This window comes from Haliotis rubra, unplaced genomic scaffold (genome assembly GCF_003918875.1).
Source record: "Haliotis rubra isolate DU_JTF1 unplaced genomic scaffold, ASM391887v1 Scf154, whole genome shotgun sequence".
Lineage (NCBI taxonomy): Eukaryota > Metazoa > Mollusca > Gastropoda > Lepetellida > Haliotidae > Haliotis > Haliotis rubra.
In genome coordinates this window covers 387238-406535 of record NW_025765492.1, presented here as the reverse complement: position 1 = coordinate 406535, position 19298 = coordinate 387238, and the positions used below count along the sequence as shown (strand labels likewise).

Sequence of the window (19298 nt, the reverse complement as noted above, 5' to 3'; positions counted from 1 at the left end):
CCTTCAACATGTCGAGCTGTACCGAATGTTGCGCTCCTTCAACAGGTCGAGCTGTACCGAATGTTGCCCTCCTGCAACATGTCGAGCTGTACCGAATGTTGCCCTCCTTCAACACGTTGAGCTTTACCGAATGTTGCCCTCCTTCCACATGTCGAGCTGTACCGAATGTTGCGCTTCTTCAACACGTCGAGCTGTACCGAATGTTGCGCTCCTTCAACAGGTCGAGCTGTAGCGAATGTTGCGCTCCTTCAACATGTCGAGCTGTAGCGAATGTTTCGCTCCTTCAACATTTTGAGCTGCACCGTATGTTGCGCTCCTTCAACATGTCGAGCTGTACCGAATGTTGCGCTCCTTCAACATGTCGAGCTGTACCGAATGTTGCCCTCCTTCAACACGTAGAGCTGTACTGAATGTTGCGCTCCTTCAACACGTAGAGCTGTACTGTATGTTGCCCTCCTGCAACAGGCTGAGTTCGGTCTCCAACCAGGAACCGACTGTGTTATTGTTGATATTGCAGTTTGGTATAGATTCCGTGGAGGCAACAACTGAGTAGTTGATATATAACGTCACATAGGCAATATTTTACCATAACGTCACGACGTCACGCTGAACATTTATAAAAGAATATTCATAAATGTCGGACTGAAACTGGCTAATCATAGTCAAGAAATCACAGAATGAATAAACTCTAATATCGTTCAACATGATAATCTTTGATTACAGAAATAAAACATTTGTTCACATTGACATTCTATATATATTAAAGAGCTAATACATCATTAAGAAGGCCCTCAAACCGCAACATTTTGGTCAAACTCGACCGTATGCACTTACAATATATGTGAAAAGGTCACACCTTAATCTTATTCCACTTTCACAACCGCACATGCAGAAGCCTATGATATGTGTTTTCATGAAATAGACTCAATAATGTTGTCTTTGTCTATATTACACTTGCTGTCTAAAACATATTCCCGCACAGATGTTCTCCAGGTGTTTGTCCCTCTCAGTTGAATCTGTGATGATATCATCAACGTAGGCTTTGGCATCCTCGTGATTTACTGTAATGTAATTGATAACAAGCTGCTAAGTGGACCAAACAGTCTTGGGCCCATATTGCATAGCTTTGTATTATATAGGCAATCTGGAATTACAAAGGCTGAGACTCTCTCAGTTAATGGAATTTGCCAATTACCATTCATTAGGTCAAACTTGTTGACTTACTTGCCCTTACCAGCTCTGTCATGGTTCTGAGTAATGGATAACAGTCAGTTTTATGAACATCGTTCTCCTGATTTACATCTTATCTGGAACTACCGTCAGCCCCCAAGCTGAATTCAAGTCACTATGACTTGGTTCCGCTATGTCATTATCTTGTATGTATTGAACTTTGTCCAGGGATTCAAATTTGATTGAATTCATCTGGTGCTGATGTTGTTTCACAGGGATAGCGTCAATGTTGGTAAAGAATTCTTGCTCCATTACACTCCAAACATTATGAAATGTATATACCCAAGGTTGGAGCTGTTGGTATATTGCTTGACATAAGGGAAAGTTGACTCTTTATGCATAGATCTAAATATGAAACATATGAAGCCGTCTCAATGGTTTTCTGTTTTTCAAGTCCAAGTGGGTAAATCATTGGAAGGGAATTCGCTATTTGTTCGTTATTGTGCCATAACAGGTCATCAATATAGGTGAGGCATATGTTAATCTTTTAAGCCAAATGATCTCATTGTGATTTTGCCAACCCAAGAAGAAATGCTGATTTACATGCATACAGAATCAAATTCTACATGGAGGGGCGCACACTTCAACATGTTGTGTTGCCCTTACTTGACATCAGCCCTAAGCATAGCTCATTTGACGTCAAGGCCCTTATTCCCGAAATGTTCGTAGCCCTAAGAATTCTTAACTTTGATCGTAGCCAATGTGTTAAGAATGGGCTTAAGAAGTTCATAGGACTATGAACGTTTCGAGAATAGCTAGCCAGGTTCGTAACATTTGGTTAGTTTAAACAGTTCAAACATTTAGAGCTCGGTATCTTTGTAAAATGTCGGCTGACGAAGTGAGTGACTTGAGTTTTACGCCGCACTCAGCAATGTTCCAGCTATATGGCGGTGGTCTGTAAATAATCGAGTCTGGACCAGACAATCCAGTGATCAACAGTATGAGCATCGATCTGCGCAATTGGGACCCGATGACATGTGTCAACCAAGCCAGCGAGCCTGACCACCCGATCCTGTTAGTCGCCTCTTACGAAAAGCATGGGTTACTGAAGGCTCATTCTAACCCGGACCTTCACGGGTGCTGACGAAGTGCATAAATAATCATAGATATTGTTGGCTACACACCTTATGACACTAAATTGTAATTTTACAAATGAATTTCTGAAGTTAACCGAGAAACCTTTTCGCAAAGCGGTGAAACCAACACACAACATATCATAACATCCATCCATTGTTCTGTTGCCGCCATGTTGGAGGAGTGAGTGAGTGAGTGAGTTTAGTTTTTACGCCGCTTTTAGCAATATTCCAGCAACATCACGGTGGGAGACACCAGAAATGGGCTTCAAACATTGTACCCATGTGGGGAATCGAACCCGGGTCTTCGGCGTGACGAGCGAACGCTTTGACCACTAGGCTACCCCACCGCCCCCCATGTTGGACAAATCAAATAAATCGGTGACGTGGATGGTTGAATCGCTACTCTATCTTGAATACTTGAGTTGGTTAAAAGAATGCCAGAAAAAAGACATCCGTTGATCAAGGGAACACTCAAGAGTCTTGAGCATGTACTAGTTGCTTGGATATGTGCGCTATAGAAACAGCCTAGCATATCATAACTGCCATTGCAATTTCTTCGTAGAGATTTGAGACCGCCTCCGTGGTGTAGTGGTTAGAGCGTCCGCCCGGAGAGCGGAAGGACGCGGGTTCGATCCCTGACCGCGTCATACCAAAAGACTTTAAAATATGGTACTTGTTGGCCCCTGCCTGGCGCTCGGCATTAATGGGTACAACAAGGACTGGTCGGCTCGGAGTCAGTATAATGTGTCTGAGTGGGGTATTCATGCTTCACTGCAGCATGGCATCGCAGTGGGCTAGCACTATAAAACCAGCTTCAGTCTGGGCTAGTACAAGCAGCCGTACATACACATACACACTCATGCACATCGTCATATGAGCGAAATATTCTCAAGCACGACATTAAACCCAATTTCACCTCACCTCGTAGAGATTTGTACTTTTAAATTATCTAATTTCGGAATACAATATCAACATATTTCACATTTGTTGTGTTTGTTTTCGCAACGAGATCTTTTAGGAACTGAATTCCAATAAACGTATGGCTTGAAACTTTGGACTCAATGTGTAACCTTTAACCCACTTGAAGGAGCATTTGTTTGACGACAGATGTGAAATGAGTTTGTTGGAGAAAGTTTCATGATGTTGAATTTGGCATTGTGAATTTGCTTTGGATAATTTTATATAATCCCAGGACGAATGTTAGTACATTGTCAAGTACATTGTCAAAAATCAGACAGATATGTCAGTCCTACTGATAACCTTTTGCCAATTGGCAGACGCGACCGCTAGCATGGACATGTTGCTGATAGGTAGGTCAGTGATTCTTGCTGTGGTGTACAAAAACACGGATGTCATAAAAATATAGAACTATAGAATGTATCATGCAAGAAAGGACATTGCACCTACTAAAAGTGTTGCCACCGTTTCCCCTGGAGATATTTGTAACAAAATTGCCATTTTGTATCGTTATATGATATTGCTGCCAATGTTTGGCCTCAGCTACACATATAAATAACTGAGATGAAAGTTAGGTCATTGACGTCTGGGCAGAAGGGTCAAGTGAGTTAGCTGTTATTTTCGAATATCTCCTTATCACAATACAATTTGAAATGCAGTGAAATTTCAAACAAGTATTCTTTAACACCACATCTGTTCTCGTTTATTGCAGAAGTTGTATAGCATAGAGAAACTATGTTCGTTGTTAAAAAGTACTTACTAGTTTCAGGTTTTCAAGATTATCCTCAATTTTTACGAAGTTCATTGTAGAAGCAAATTCTGATATCATTGTAGAAGCAAATTTTGATAGGTACAGCTTGTTCAGCTGGACCTGAGCTACTCTACATATCCATGACCCGGGAGGTCAAATGGCACAAACGGCTGGTCGAGTTAACTTCATTAAATAGGGGAGCAGAGAATGTTATTAATGTTGCGTTCGTGCGAAGCATGCAAACATGGATTCGTTATAGCGCGATTCGGAAACATTAAACCATCTGTAGCTTCTTTTTTAAAGAAAGTTAGGACAATGCTGACGATCTTTCGACACAGAGATGTCGAACGGCGACCTTGTCTCGGCACCCCTTCACAATAATAGACCAAACCAGTTGTGACACGGTTACGCAATGCATTAGTATTCACTTGATCAGGTCAAGCTGAACAAGCTGAAGCTGCATTTTTGGACATGTTAAACATTCGACTACATATCCAGGCGAGATACTGTGCTGTTGTATTACTTCCTAATAAGAAAACCGTGTCTTGGAGAAATGCAGTTTATTGAATTCCTCTGACAGTTGTTTTTCCCGGACAATTACTGACATGGTTTGAGATGACTGGCTGTTTGAGGGCTATTGTTGGTGTAGGCGTAAGACAGGGCGGCGTACAGTTGAGGGTCATGGTGCCGAATGTAGTTGCGAGACGCCTGCTCTGATGGACACGGCTGAGACGTACCACACCTGTTGTAAATAATATACAACCATGTCATCGAATATATTAATGTTATTTGTAAAATACAGGATAGACGATACGTTAGGACGGTTTTGCTTTTGGGTTACAAAATGTCTTAAAATTTGTGTTGTCGCACCATGGACCAAGAACATGGTGGCCCGTCTTACCAGGATCAAGATAAAAAGCAGAGAGCGGAAAGGAAATTGTTGCCTCGTTGTTGTTGAACTGTTGGGGGATACACTGACAGTATAGTGTCCGTGCACCGACCGCTTTACGTGTTCATATATGCTGGTACGAAGACCTACCAGTGTGCGAAATGGCCACTGGCCCGCTAGACCGTGGCTACCAAAAATCTAGTCGGGCCAGTAAATCTCCACAGTCACTAGCCAGACTTGCTGGTGAATTTTCATGGGTTCATTTTGTAAATGTACCACTCGCTCCGACTTGTTAAGTTATGATACACTTTTAAATGGCCTGATAAAAATGTTATTTGAGCATAGACAAAATATTTCAGAAATTCAGCCATGTGTTTTCATATTTGTTTTTGATTGTATTTTACCTTTTTGAGATCTTTTGCCTAGGTTCTACATTCAAATTTCGGGCTAGTGAATTATTTTGTGGGCTAGTAACTATCAAGCATAGCTAGACCGATTGGCAAGCACAAACTGGAAACTATTTCGCACACTGTGACCTATCATTACCAACGTGTGTTCCTGCAGCAGATGGGAAGTATGCGATTCCCTTCTGAAGTGTATTTGTATAAAGGAGACACTGTGAAAGAAGGCATATCTGTAACACTTGAAAGTTTAAATGACACAACAAAGGACAAAATAATGGACACTGTTGAAACTCTTCCAAGTGAACTACTGTGTACACCATGTGTTACCATCAGAGATGTAACTTATAGGTATGGAAGTGTTCTCTTGTTGAAGTACGCAGAGTTTGAAGAACCTCAGTTTGCACAAATTGAGAAGATATATGTTGTGCATCAAGCAAAGTTTGTTGAGTGTGCAGTATTGGAAATTATTGAATTTAGTTCACACCTCAACGCATTTGAATGCCTTCAAACTACAAGAAAAATATGTTTGGATATGGTGGACTTACAGTACAAATGGCCACAGTCATTATACAACATAGAAGGCAAACTAATGGTTGCCCTCCACAATGTAGATTTTGCATGGAGTTTATAAACTTTCAAGGCCTGTTCACTCTAACCAACACTTCTGCATGTGTAACGTGTAATCTGTTTGAACTGTCAAGTGACAAAATGACTAGTTATGAAAGTTTTTCACAGATAACGAGGTAGATGGATTCAGCTTGTTAGAAATGAAGGAGTCCGACATATTTCTAATGTTCCCTGGGAAGATTGGACCTTGCCAGAAAACTGACTGTATTACTATCCAGACTTCATGACGAGCAAAAAGAGCAGGATGGAAAACATGACAAAACAAGCAATATATCTTCTCCGACTGAACATGCTGAAAGCCAACCTCCTGTGACTGAAAGTGAAACACAGGTAATTGAAATCTGATAATTTCTGATAACTTAAACATAAATTTAATTTGTTTTTAGGAAAACAAAATAAATGATAAGAGTTCAAGACATGTTTAACATGAAAACGATGATAAATATTTTTAGATATATACATGCGCACAGTATTACTATTAAAGGACCAAAGTTGTAAATACTTTGAATGGAACTTCTTGCAGTTCTTGTTTTTACTCTGCACTGTATTTATATATCCACAATGTGTTATCAACTGAAACCTGCATCATGTTTATTGGAAAAAAAACCTTACAATCATTGGTATTGCTTTTCAGGAGATTAGTATGGACCTGTCAGAAGACACACAAACTGTCCAACTTGCCCCAAACAACTTGACAGAATCATCACCGTCAGTGACAGGCTCTAAAGTTTCACTTTCAGTTGAATCTCTTCATCCTATCTACTCAAAGACAATTCAGTCGTTGCTGGACAATGGCAAAATTATGGAGGAGTGGTTTAAGTTTATTGAGGAAACTGCATATCATGTCCTTTCCGTGGGAGGATTTGATCAACGAGGATTGTACAACGACTTTGGACGATATATGTGTACAAAATATCCCTGTTTATCCTTTACTACTGGCAAAACACCATGGGTATGTACATCTACCTTGTCTACAATATTTATTAATAGGATATACTGGAAAACAATCGTCTAGTCAGCACCTAAGCCCAGCACTTGTAGGAACAGAGAGATATGTATATAATACAAATTGCTTGCTTGCAGCCCGTGAAGATCCGGGGTAGAATAGATCTTCAACAACCCATGCTTGCCACAAAAGGCAACTAACGGGATCGGGTGGTCAGGCTCGCTGACTTGGTTGACACATGTCATCGGTTCACAACTGCGCAGATTGATGCTCATGCTGTTGATCACTGGATTATCTGGTCCAGACTCAATTATTTACCGACTGCTGCCACATAGCTGTAATATTGCTGAGCGCGGCGTAACACGGAAGTCTCTCTTTCTCTCTCACACACACACACTCACTCACTCACTCACAGGGAATGATGCAAGTATTTTCCAATTCTTTCCTTGATCATTCAGTACGTTTGTTTAATGAACTTTGAGTAAAAAGGGTTTTGTTATATTGTCTAATTAGGTGATTGCTTTTTCAATCTTTTCAGTATTACTTCAACCATGTGCTATCACAGAAGGTGCGGAATATCCGATGGGCAAGGAAGAGGAGGAGTGAGCGCAGAAGTAATGAAACTGGTGGGAAAAGGAAAAAGCTGCACCTCAGTTTGGCCAAGATTGATGGTACAAAATGCAACTTACTTTCTGAAAATGCCAGTTGTGTTTATGAAGAATGTTTTGTATTGTCAAATTATACAGATGTACAATGAAGTTAAGAAACCCTGAAACATTCATGGTCTTATGCACCAAATGTAATGTTTACTGTTTAGTGAAGACAAGGGAAAAGTAAATTTTGTTAAAACCCACATGTGCTATACCTGAGGTATTCTAAGCTTCTGAGTGTAATTTGAGTGTTAATCATGAAAAAGATTGCTTAATGGTCTGAATAGGTTGGAGTGATACTATCAAAGAGCTTAACTTCCTCTTAACTAGAGTACCCAATTATTTCATGCCATATGCATTTGTTGTTGACAGAGGCCAAAGAAATGGACATCGAGAAGGCCAAAAAGACCCTGGAATCAGAATTAAAAAGACTAAGGAGCAGCAAGACAAAGCTCTCATAATGAAGGCTCAGAGAGCAACATTTAAAGAAAGACGCCACTTCGTAGAGAATGTGGAAGAGGATGGAAACATCCAAGTTATCGTGAAGGCTCATCCTTTACTTAAAATTGAAGGCTATGTAAGGTTACAGAGTTTTCTTATGATATGCAAGTTAATCAATCTTTTATTGAAATATTTTTTAGCTTCTGTGGGATATTATTAGGTAGAGACTGACTGTTGTAATAATAATCATATTATTTGTTTTAGCAATTATCAACATTGTTTCAGTGTTTCCTATAGGCGTAAACATTTAGCAGTCATCATGACTCCCTGGTGTCATGAGTGGGAGTCAACTTTAATCAGTGTTTGCCTTGGCATAAAAAGTTAGGAGTCATCATGACATCATGGACATTTTTTTTGGAGTTAACTATACAGGTTTTCTGTGTCATGGGAAACACTGTTATTTATCATCCTCAAAGCGTCTTTCAGGTCAAAATGATCATGTTTGTATAACTAGAATTCTGTTTCTCGATTTGTTTGCTTTAATGGTCACACTTTTGTCTATTTATAGGTTGTCAGAGAATTTCTTCTCCTCAAGTCAAACTGGACTTCGAAAGGAGCGCTAGCAGACCAGTTTACAGAATTCCTCAATAGTTTGGACAAACTGTATGCAACAGACATGTCTGAGGTAAAGAAATTTTAAGTGACAGTATTTATGTTCTAAAATCGATAGTGCTACTATATTATGGAATAGGCCATATTGTGTTATTATACAACCTTACATTATAGTTAGTTCAAAAATCATATTATATTCTCCAGACTGAAGCTGATCCTCATCATCCACTGGACACAGATGAAGCTGTGCTGGAGCTGCTCATGACAACTGATGAGGATATCAAATATACCCCCCAAAAAAGCAAGAAAACTTTGCCCAGCACCATTTCTAAGATTGATGTAAGTTGAAGATGGATATTCAAGTTTTGAGGGTTTTTTTCTTTGAACAAATATACTATTTAGAAAAAGACTGTATTGATGAGTTGGTTCTCACTTTGTCTTTCCAGGTGAAGAATGCTGACCTCTCAACAAAGAGGAAAGAAGCTCCCAGGTTAATTGTTGTCACCACACAGGGGAAGATAGGAAGTTGCTTTGTTGTAGCGGATGGGTTTCAGCTGAGTGTCAGCAAGGATATCAAAGAAGCGGTCCTGTCACTTGTGATGACATACTATGTATGGGATCTCAGTTACCTGAAACATTTTCAGCTTTTGGGACTTTTGCAGTGTTTTGTTTTGAAGGACAGCACAGACTTTTTAAAGAGTTCAGCATATGTTAAATTTGCTAAGAAGCTTGAGCAATGTTCAGCATAATTGAAAATGTTGTTTTTATGCCCCTGCTGTACATGTATATTGCAGACATATTGGATCACCAGTACACACATATGTAACCACTGTCAACAGGGTATCGTTTATCCACTTCTCCTAGTCCTCCAGATAACTTTCTCCACTTGAGCCATACATACTCCCCATATTTTGAGTGGATTACTAGCATTAGTTAAACTTTTGGGTCGCTACATAATGTAAACATCGAAGGATTTCAAATTCCAAACATTTAACCTGCAACCCTATTTTTCATAGTAGTGATTTGAAGCTTAGGTTCACACTTGGCTCGTAGAAATCGTAAACCATAATTTGCTTTCCAAAATTTTACTTAGTTGTAGTTTTTGTTTATCCACTTCTTAAAAAGTACTTGATAGAATGAACTGATCTTCAACACATGATAATTGGTATCAAACTTTAAGTTAAAGGTTTGATTCTCATGTTTTGTTTTAAGAATATTTAAATTCTATAATTTTATTGTTGTTTGAACGTAGATAACTATTCAACAGAGGGTATAATTTATCCACTTCTCCACCATAACTGCTGTATATATTTCATTGAGAGTTTGCATATGGCTTAGACTAGTTAGAGGGATCTTGAAAATCTACATTTCATAGTTTGTTTTCCATTTTTAATTTTTTTTTCAGATTTGAATATTTATGAACTTTGGCAAACATTACATTACTTCTTAAAAACAACTTAACAGATTTTAGATGGAGTGTTTGCACATGGCAATAGTGGGACTATAGTGGTGTGCATCTCATAATTTGTTTGCAAATTTATTGTTCTCTTCAGAAATTATCCTGTTATGATATTTAATTAAATAAAACATTGTCCATTTAAGTTTTTTGTATTCATTATTTTTCATACATATGCTACTTGGCTAATCATCATTTATGAGACTTGTTCATCTTTCATTGCTATTTAACTCAGAATTAGGGGTCTGGATTTCACAATCTGTTGCATTCTTTCAGTATGAAAATAAACAACAAATATATGGATTGAACATTTCCAAATTGTGTTTCTCATAAATGATGATTTGTGCAAGGTCAAAGATACTGGCTGGAAATTTATACAATGAAATGCAATACATTCATTTCAGCCAATCATATAGTACCTTACAGCAGACACTCCAGGAATTGAAGATAAACATTTTGACATGTTTCATTATGTTTAGGATCTAAACACATGTCTAAACATGTTTTAAAGTTAAACATGTTTAGATATTAAACACATTTCTAAACATGTTTAGCTTCTAAACATGTTTAGATATTAAACACAATACAAAATGTGTTTAGAGTTTAAACATGTTTAGGTAAATTATGTGTTTAAAAAACAGGACAAGATATGCGTTTAGGAAAACGTTTAGGATCTAAACACCATTTTTACAGTGTAGGGTGACCTAGTTTGACCTATTATCCCAGATGTAAATGACAGGAATTGAACTGAATTTGCTCATAATCCGCCTGGTCCCACACGATCCATTAGTTCTATAAATTGTTCTGGACAGACAACACTGCTGAAGACTTTGTCACATTCAGTGTTACGGCACTGCAAAGACGTACATGGAATTGCAATATCCTGATATTGGTTTAAGCTGTTTACAGTGAGTGAGTGAGTGAGTTTGGTTTTACGCCGCTTTTAGCAATATTCAAGCAACATCACGGCGGGGGACACCAGAAATGGGCTTCACACAATGTACCCATGTGGGGATTCGAACCCGGGTCTTCGGCGTGACGAGCCAACGCTTTAACCACTAGGCTACCCCACCGCCCCTGTTTACAGAGTTTCCACTCTGTTATGTTGCTACTCACATGTCCATCCCTCCTGTGACATCAGTTCTCCTGATTGACATGAAGAACGAGGAAGTGGCTTCTGCCCAGTACTCGTCGTGGTTCGCCATGGCGTATGTGTTTAATGTCCACAGACGGTTGGCTTTGGCGTGATTGTATGCCGCGATGATCTGGAATAAATATTGTTAATATAGGTTTATTTTGAATTATTGGAAATGTAAAATAACGATGACTGTTGCACTACATATTGTACATGCATCACAGGTGGTAGCATTAATGTAGTTGAACAAGAAAAAAATGCTCTGGCTTAATTCATTAGACACGTGAAACCAATGCATGCTTTGAATGTAGGCCAGGTACAACATGATTGTCGGTTTTGAGAACGGATGACTGCCCATTGTTACATGAACTAATGTGATAGTCACGTGAATTGAATAACCAAGCCCCAATACTGATTCCTCACTATGCTGGCCGAGGTAGGGTTCACATGAAGTGCAGGTAATTAATGAACTGATGAAGTGTTCGCATGTGCTATAACAATTAGTAACAACCTTTCACAATAAGGCTCCCGACACCATTACCACAATGTATTTCAAATGTATTTCTTGTTACACATTGATGTGACATTACAAAAGCCACTTTCTGAAACGGCACCTTGAAAATATATAATACTTTATATGATAAGTGAGTTGTATAAAACTGCCGTTAACGGGACGTAGTATCTCCCCATTCAGACGGCTGCTTAAGTACGTCACACACTGCTCACCTTATTTCTCCAAGTAGAGGGCATGTATGCCATGGTTAGATGGCCGAACTCGTGTACGAGAAGATTCTCCTGGTGATGATATCCGTCATGGCTGTCACAGAGGACGTTGTGGTCAACTACCACGCTTCGAGAGTTGGACAGGGCAGCCAGGGTTTCGTACTTGCGCCCGTCAAACGTGCACGTATGTGAGCAGCTCCCAGAACATGTGCCTTCATAGAGAATAGATTGATCCGCCTTTACGGTCGTATGATGTTATAAGTTGCAGATTGTGAGTGAGTGAGTGAGTGAGTGAGTGAGTGAGTGAGTGAGTGAGTGAGTGAGTGAGTGAGTGAGTGAGTGAGTGAGTGAGTGAGTGAGTGAGTGAGTGAGTGAGTGAGTGAGTGAGTGAGTGAGTGAGTGAGTGAGTGAGTGTGAGTGAGTGAGTGAGTGAGTGAGTGAGTGTGAGTGAGTGAGTGAGTGAGTGAGTGAGTGAGTGAGTGAGTGAGTGAGTGTGAGTAAGTGAGTGAGTGAGTGTGTGTGTGAGTGAGTGAGTGTGAGTGTGTGAGTGAGTGAGTGAGTGATTGAGTGAGTGTGAGTGAGTGAGTGAGGTTGTAGGCCGCTTTTAGCAATATTCCAGCAATATCATGACGGGGGACACAGGGAGTGGGCTTCACGCATTGTACCCATGTGGGGAATCGAACCCGGTTATTCGGCGTGACGGGCGGACGCTTTAACCACTAGGCTACCCCACCTGCCCCGAGGCGCATGGATATTGTGTATATATGTACATCGTTAACAGAAATTATTCCAATGCATAAGGCATACTCTTTACCACGGCAAGCCGCTGTGTCAGCCAGATTGGCGTTCTCTGGGAAGGCTGTCAACTTGTCGCTGGTAGTGAACACCCCGACACCATGTGACCTTGTCAGGCCATGGAACACGTCGTACGGCATGTGACGGGTCATCAAACTGACGATCAAAGCTGCCTGTATAAAGGAGTACATATTGAACATGCTGAAACATCTGTAAACTTATTTAAACAACCAGCGTGTATCATTACCTCCACCAGTTACATATAAAACCCGGTGGGATAAGTCATGTGACTGTTAACTTTCTAGCGCCTCACAGGCAGCTTGGGTTATGTATAGGTTAATCACCCTCACTACAGTAGTTATTTAAATAGGGGCGGTGGGGTGGCCTAGTGGTTAAAGCGTTGGCTCGTCACGCCGAAAACCCGGGTTCGAATCCCCACATGGGTACAATGTGTGAAGTCCATTTCTGGTGTCCCTCGCCGTGATGTTGCTGGAATATTGCTAAAAGCGGCGTAAAACCAAACTTAGTCAGTCAGTACTCACAGAGTATATTTAAATAACTACCGCAGTGAGGGTGCTTACTCCACGAGGGCATACTTATTTAATACGCATGTAATGTATTAGGCATGATGAAGATTATCAAAATAGTACAATTTTATTGTTTTGAAATAGAAATTATTGCCCACCGGAGTGACACGCAGCCCTGTCCTGATTTAGCGTAACTCACTGCACATGGTGGTCGTGTTTCACGCATTTGTCGTGTTTTCTGACCAAAATGTGAAACGGTCACGAAGACCATGTTCATGCCACAAGGCACTGAAGAATTGCCCCCCTCACAATGATTACGATCATGTGGGTGTCAGGTTTCTATTGTTGTTGAGTAGAGGGACACACAGAGGGCAATGTCGTACCTTTTCATGAGCTGTGGCACTGACGTGTTGAGTGGCGTCCACAGTGATGCTGGCTTCGGAAGGGTTGCTGTCATGGATTGCGCCACTGCGCACCACATACTTGTGTTTGAAAGACGCACGGTACTCGTGGAGAGTCCTAGAGCTGCGATGTGTAAAATGAGATGCGATTGATATGGACTCGCTGTTACTTTGAATTTATACTGTCATTTATTATCTACTTACTTACAAAAATCTACTTACAATAATTGTCTTGTCATCACCTTTTCAAATAGGAAAATGGTGGGTAGGGTAATGCATTTTATTTCATTTTTTTGCAAATACAAAAAACATTCAAAAGCTATAAAGATAGCGACACAGAACGGTTGTACTGCACTGTTAAGATGTCAACGACAACGGTCACCTGACAAATGGCTTACATAACCGCTTCCGATGTCAGTAACTGGGTTGTCTGGTCAACACTGTATAATTTACCAACCATAGTGTTTTACCTGGCCTGAGGCATTACAGAACACACATAATCATCACATATATTACAAATCGGCGGAAAATTATGCATTTGCTTCAGTAGGTTAACTAATAATCTACCATCTACATACGCACCTGTTTAACCCTGTATTAGACAGGGGAGGGGAAGGAATAGCCACTACAGCTGAAACTGAGAAAAAGTAAAGTGTACATGTCGTGTTCGTAATATTGCTTGGTATGACCCTTTGGAGAAGGGACGAAAGGGAAAGCACGAGTGAAAGTTTGTATGGATTTTTGCTTCACATAACCCATCTTGGTTGTGTTTGTAATTGAAAAATTAAAAGATGCCAAGCGCTGTCAACATGGTTCACATTTTTCTATTTTTACAATCACATTCGGACCAAGTTTTTGGTTTTGCCCATATTAGATAATACTTCTATATTTTCTGTGTTTTATAGTTGGCAGAATCACGATTTTCATTATGTTCCTCGCCTGACAGTGTAAAGGATACAGATGGTGTTTGACAACATCTTAACAATGTTTGGCGCTTGTAAGTTTCAATTGAAACACTTTAAACAATGTTTTTCGTTGTTTCTTTTAAAGATCCCAAAGCACCAGATGTGTACTTACTTGTGTACGTCAGTTTATGATCATGGGAAAGTACTAACTGTTTTCACATCTCTGATCAACTGATATTGTGTGCTGTACGCGTGTCTTATGTATGTGATACAGAATTAAACCAAAACGTCAACTCACCGACTGCTAGTAATACGAATATTGGCAACATGCTGCGACAAAATACCATGCTGTACTGTAAAATTATATCAGGCTTTTAAAGCTGTTATGTTAAAGTACTTTCCCACAGTTAATGTCACGAATACATTGTCTTCTGATAACGTTACCAAGGATACAATGACCAATGGTTTTGCCTGAATAGACAAAATTGGAAAGATATCATCTGTAACTAAACAATAATATTAAACTCATGTTGGCAAAAACATTACGAATATACTGTTTCTTTCCAAAACATAATCTTTGTGTGATTGTAAACAGCTTCAGCGTCCAAACGCGGCAATATTAACTTTTCCCCTTGTTTTAGAAGTGTTTGAAGAACTATTCGCCAAAACGTCACCAAGAAAACATGCAAAACAAAATGCACGTGCAAGCAAGCGGATAGGCATGAGGTATCTATCGCTATAAAAAGGCAAACGTTGTGTTTCATTTTGTGATTCGTTTTTGCCTGGAAAAGAGGAAATCATCATGCCATTGCTGCCGCCAATCGAAACATCGCCATAGGTCGCCTTGAAGCTGGGGAGTCGCAGTCTGCAGTTGCCCGACATTTTAACGTTCACCAGAGCATCATGTTTCGCATTTGGGATCATTTCTGTAGCCCAATTCCACCCATGATCGCCCGAGAAGCGGGTTGCTCACTTGCGTCATCGTCTTGTCACAGCCATGGAGACTGCGCAACGCATCCCTGGTTTGAGAAGAATTTCCGACCAAACTGTGAGGAATCGATTGCGTGAAGAGGGGATTCGACCAAGAAGGCCAGTTGTCGCCCCTGTTTTGAGAGACCTCCATCGGCGCAATCGCTTGCGGTGGTGTCGTAGAGTCCGGAACTGGAACCTTAGAAACTGGAGGCGAGTCTGGTTCAGTGATGAATCACAATTTCGTCCGTACGTTTTGCCCCAAATTGCATTCGACAGGTCGACAGGTCGACATATTCGGTGGAGTCAGTATCAGGTGTGGGGTGTGATATTCAGCACACAAAGATTTGATTCAGTGGTGGTTCAGGGGAATTTGTCAATAAATCGGTACATCAACGAAGTCCATGCACGTCACATACTTCCGATTATGGACCGACAGAGGGAGTTGTTCCAGCACGACAACGCTACTTCACATACAGCACGCGTCACGGTCCGCTGCCTTGCCAATTCAAACGTCAATGTCTTGCACCAGCCTTCCCGACCACCAGATCTGAACCCGATAGAAAACCTATGCGATGAACTCAATCGACGTGTACGTCAACGTCAAAACACGCCTCAGACACTTCCACAACTGGCCATCGTATTGCAGGGAGGGTGGGGAAGAATTCCGCAAGAGCGACTTCGTCGACTTATCCAGTCTGCGCCGAGATGGAGCCGAGCAGTAATTGCTGCCAATGGTGGCCATACAAAGTGCTGACTTTGACGCCATCTTGTGGACTCAAGTAAACAGAAACACAACAATAAAGGCTGTTGTTGTGTTGCTAAACTCTTTGTCAACAGACGTGTGAATGTTCACCTTTTTACCATTGAAAATACAGGAAATAATTTCTCTTAAACATACGCAATAAATTCTTCTAAAAATGGTTGATGCGTTTCTTTTTTGAAGAGTGTATGTGTACATGATTAGTGCATAAACAGAGAGACGTCTCTCTCACATAAATCATGACGTCCAAAGGTTTGGGGGAAATGCTCCTCAGGGAAAGATTTCGCGTGCGTGCGTGCGTGTGTGTGTGTGTGTGTTTGACGTGTGCACGCGTGTGCTCCTATAGTGTGTTGACCACTGGTGCTCCTATAGGTGAAAATCACTCACCATGCACTGTTATAGTGCCATTGTCGTTGTACAGCCTTTGAATGTTTAGCGCCGCTCTATTCTGTACTACCATTATAATTCCATTGCAGTAATTTGTTTTGATTTGTTAAAATCTTTTATTATTTTGTAATACAATTGTTAACTTATAGGATTCTTTGTTGCACTTAATTCATTTTCGTATGGATTCGGAATTGTCATAATGGTTCAATTTGGAAATCGCCATGTAACAACTTGTCGACAGTGACCTTATCCGACACAGGGTTAAACTTTCCATAAAGTTCCTCCGGTCATCGTGCATGTTTAGTTCCGAGTCGCTTCCATGGATCTTCTGCTGTCCAGTCATTCCGTGATCACTTCTGTCTTTCTCCCGACGAGAAAGTCGAGATTGTCGTGGCTAGCGGGTGGTCAGGTGATTTCATGACCTCGTTCACCGTCCGTGGTCTACGTTTCCCACAATATGTAACACTAGATGTCAAGTCGACACTAACCGCTGTGATGAAGGTGGTATTTTACGCATTGTATAGTTAATTAAACAAACAGCGATAAATCACAAATATAGCTATAATATATAACCGATTTTAAGAAAGAAAAAGTACGGATTTGTTTATTGAAGAGGCTGAACGAACATATACTTCATACATCAAAACTTCAGTGTGTGCTACAAACTTGTTTTTGACAATTTGAATGCTAGCACTGTGCTGACAATGATATTTTGACTTTTCCATCATTGAAATTTGACAAATGGAAACAATTTGTATTGTAATAGAAGTTGTATACGTTTCATTAGAGTTGCAACTGTGGCAAACGCAAAGTGCGGCATATGCATAAAACCAATCACCATAGTGTTTTCGTTGTACGGATCCAGTCACATCTGAACTACCTTTGTTGGAATTAAGTTTTGATTCTAAATATTTTCTGACAAATCACAAATAACATCAACACGTGGTTGTGTATTATCATTAACCATCTGCTGATCTGCACGTGGTGGTCACATTTTGAACTACCTGATTAGTGACCCTTCAGGCCAGATCGATATAATGTGGATGTATATATATATATATAGCCAAGAAGCATATCGTTTGTGTATTTCATACATTGTACAGTTATAGTACTAAAATCAAGATGACATATCTAATGCTTGCTCTTCATATTGTCGTCGGTAAGTGATGATATCATGTTACACCATCAGCATACTCGTGATGGTCAGGGTTAGAATTGGTTTTCAGCTAACGGGATCGGATGATCACGCTTGGTCATCATGGCATCTAATCTAGACTGTATTCAAGCCACGGTTGATGATACCTTCAGACAAATACTGGTGCATAAAGTTTCGGTAGTGCGTTTGTGTCGAATGTGGTATGCTATATCTGTACTATGCTCTCATGATCGAATCATCCTTGTTTCAATGAGTGTAGAAAATACATAATAATTTTATGTTTTGTCTGCATTTCAGCAGTTTTGAGTGATATAGCACCTGTAAGTATTGTCACACAGCTAATTCAACTATTACACACTGTCCCTAAAGGTTAATCATTACCTAGGACGGTGATGTTATTGGTCCATTCAAATGATTTTCTCAGATATATGTTGCTCTAAACGTCAAATGGAAATCTGGGGTGTTGATCATGCAGGGCTGGTTACTTTCTAATATAATATTGTATTTTTTATAACACATTTTTTCAAAATGTTTCAATGAACCGATCCCCCCTTACACCTCGGTGTTTGGCTTCGTGTTGCGTATATGATGAATGTAATTACGTGAGTGTAAATTTCTACGTGTTTGTCTTTCACCTGAAACTGACATCGGTGTGAGAATATGTGTAAATAATTTGATTGACATTTTGCAAGCAGTAGATGTTAGTTTTCACGCCATATTCTTCTTATATTGAATGTGGGATTTTATTTAATGTACAATTCTCGTAACTATATGGCTTACATGTGCGATTTGTATCTCATTCTCCCGTTTCCTTTTCTTTTGACAATTATTTTTATTTTGCTTTTGTATTTGCTATTGTTCTGTCTGGCTGCCATACATAACGAGGTTGGGTTGTCCTCAATGAGAAGGCCTCCATAATAATAACCATCATTAGAATCACTGCACTCATTGTTTGGTCAGAGGACTTGGTATCAATCCTATGTCAAATAATGTCATTTATAAAGACTGTGTTTCATCTACAGAATCACCAAGTAGAACAGTTACCCTTTACCTTGACACCTCAATAGCAGCCTCTTCCTCTGTTGTACAGACATGTTTGTATAAAGACTCATAAATCAGACATGAGCCCAACAAATGCTCCATTATATCCACAAGCAAGTAACTTCTATTTATTAAAAGAACGTATTTGATCCAACTGTAATTAATGCCATTCTCAAGAGCTAACTGAATTTCTAAAATTCAGAAAAATAACCTACTCCAGTTATGTCACCTTACTTTGAATCCAACTTTTCCACCACCATTTCTGAAATGACGGACCAGTGACCAACATGATATCCCATACAATTCGTTGTTTTCGAATGTCCCCTTTTTTCAGTAGGGAATAACCAATTCCCTTCACTGATGTATCAAGAACTAAACATTGCAATAACGAAGTTGACTATCCACAGAACTTGGTTTCCCTTCATCCTTACAGCTTTTAATATGCCTCTCAAAGCAG

At 40.0% G+C, this 19298-nt stretch overlaps 2 protein-coding genes across 2 annotated transcripts; one reads left to right on the top strand and one right to left on the bottom strand.

Annotated features, from left to right (window-relative positions):
- Window positions 1-4559: 4559 nt before the first annotated feature.
- Window positions 4560-14927, bottom strand: LOC124270713. The gene is made up of 7 exons (XM_046705746.1): window positions 14824-14927; window positions 14203-14257; window positions 13603-13744; window positions 12712-12865; window positions 11901-12109; window positions 11156-11304; window positions 4560-4756 (listed from the first exon to the last, which is right to left on the bottom strand). The coding sequence occupies exons 1-7, from the start codon at window positions 14870-14872 to the stop codon at window positions 4612-4614; spliced, it is 903 nt and encodes a 300-aa protein (XP_046561702.1). The 5' UTR covers window positions 14873-14927; the 3' UTR covers window positions 4560-4611.
- LOC124270714 lies at window positions 6202-10015 on the top strand. Its single transcript, XM_046705747.1, has 7 exons — window positions 6202-6264; window positions 6569-6886; window positions 7419-7551; window positions 7903-8107; window positions 8540-8656; window positions 8788-8922; window positions 9030-10015. The coding sequence occupies exons 4-7, from the start codon at window positions 7991-7993 to the stop codon at window positions 9330-9332; spliced, it is 672 nt and encodes a 223-aa protein (XP_046561703.1). The 5' UTR covers window positions 6202-6264; window positions 6569-6886; window positions 7419-7551; window positions 7903-7990; the 3' UTR covers window positions 9333-10015.
- Window positions 14928-19298: the final 4371 nt, after the last annotated feature.

What these genes read in the sequence shown, in the direction of transcription:
- LOC124270714 (XM_046705747.1), top strand. Translation starts at nt 7,991, where the DNA reads ATGAAGGCTCAGAGAGCAACATTTAAAGAAAGACGCCACTTCGTAGAG. An exon ending in ATGCAACAGACATGTCTGAG is followed by an intron (nt 8,657 to 8,787) that starts GTAAAGAAATTT and finishes TATATTCTCCAG; the next exon opens with ACTGAAGCTGATCCTCATCA. An exon ending in GCACCATTTCTAAGATTGAT is followed by an intron (nt 8,923 to 9,029) that starts GTAAGTTGAAGA and finishes TTGTCTTTCCAG; the next exon opens with GTGAAGAATGCTGACCTCTC.
- LOC124270713 (XM_046705746.1), bottom strand. Translation starts at nt 14,872, where the DNA reads ATGGTATTTTGTCGCAGCATGTTGCCAATATTCGTATTACTAGCAGTC. An exon ending in TCTAATACAGGGTTAAACAG is followed by an intron (nt 13,745 to 14,202) that starts GTGCGTATGTAG and finishes TACACATCGCAG; the next exon opens with CTCTAGGACTCTCCACGAGT. An exon ending in TGACACAGCGGCTTGCCGTG is followed by an intron (nt 12,110 to 12,711) that starts GTAAAGAGTATG and finishes TTCTCTATGAAG; the next exon opens with GCACATGTTCTGGGAGCTGC.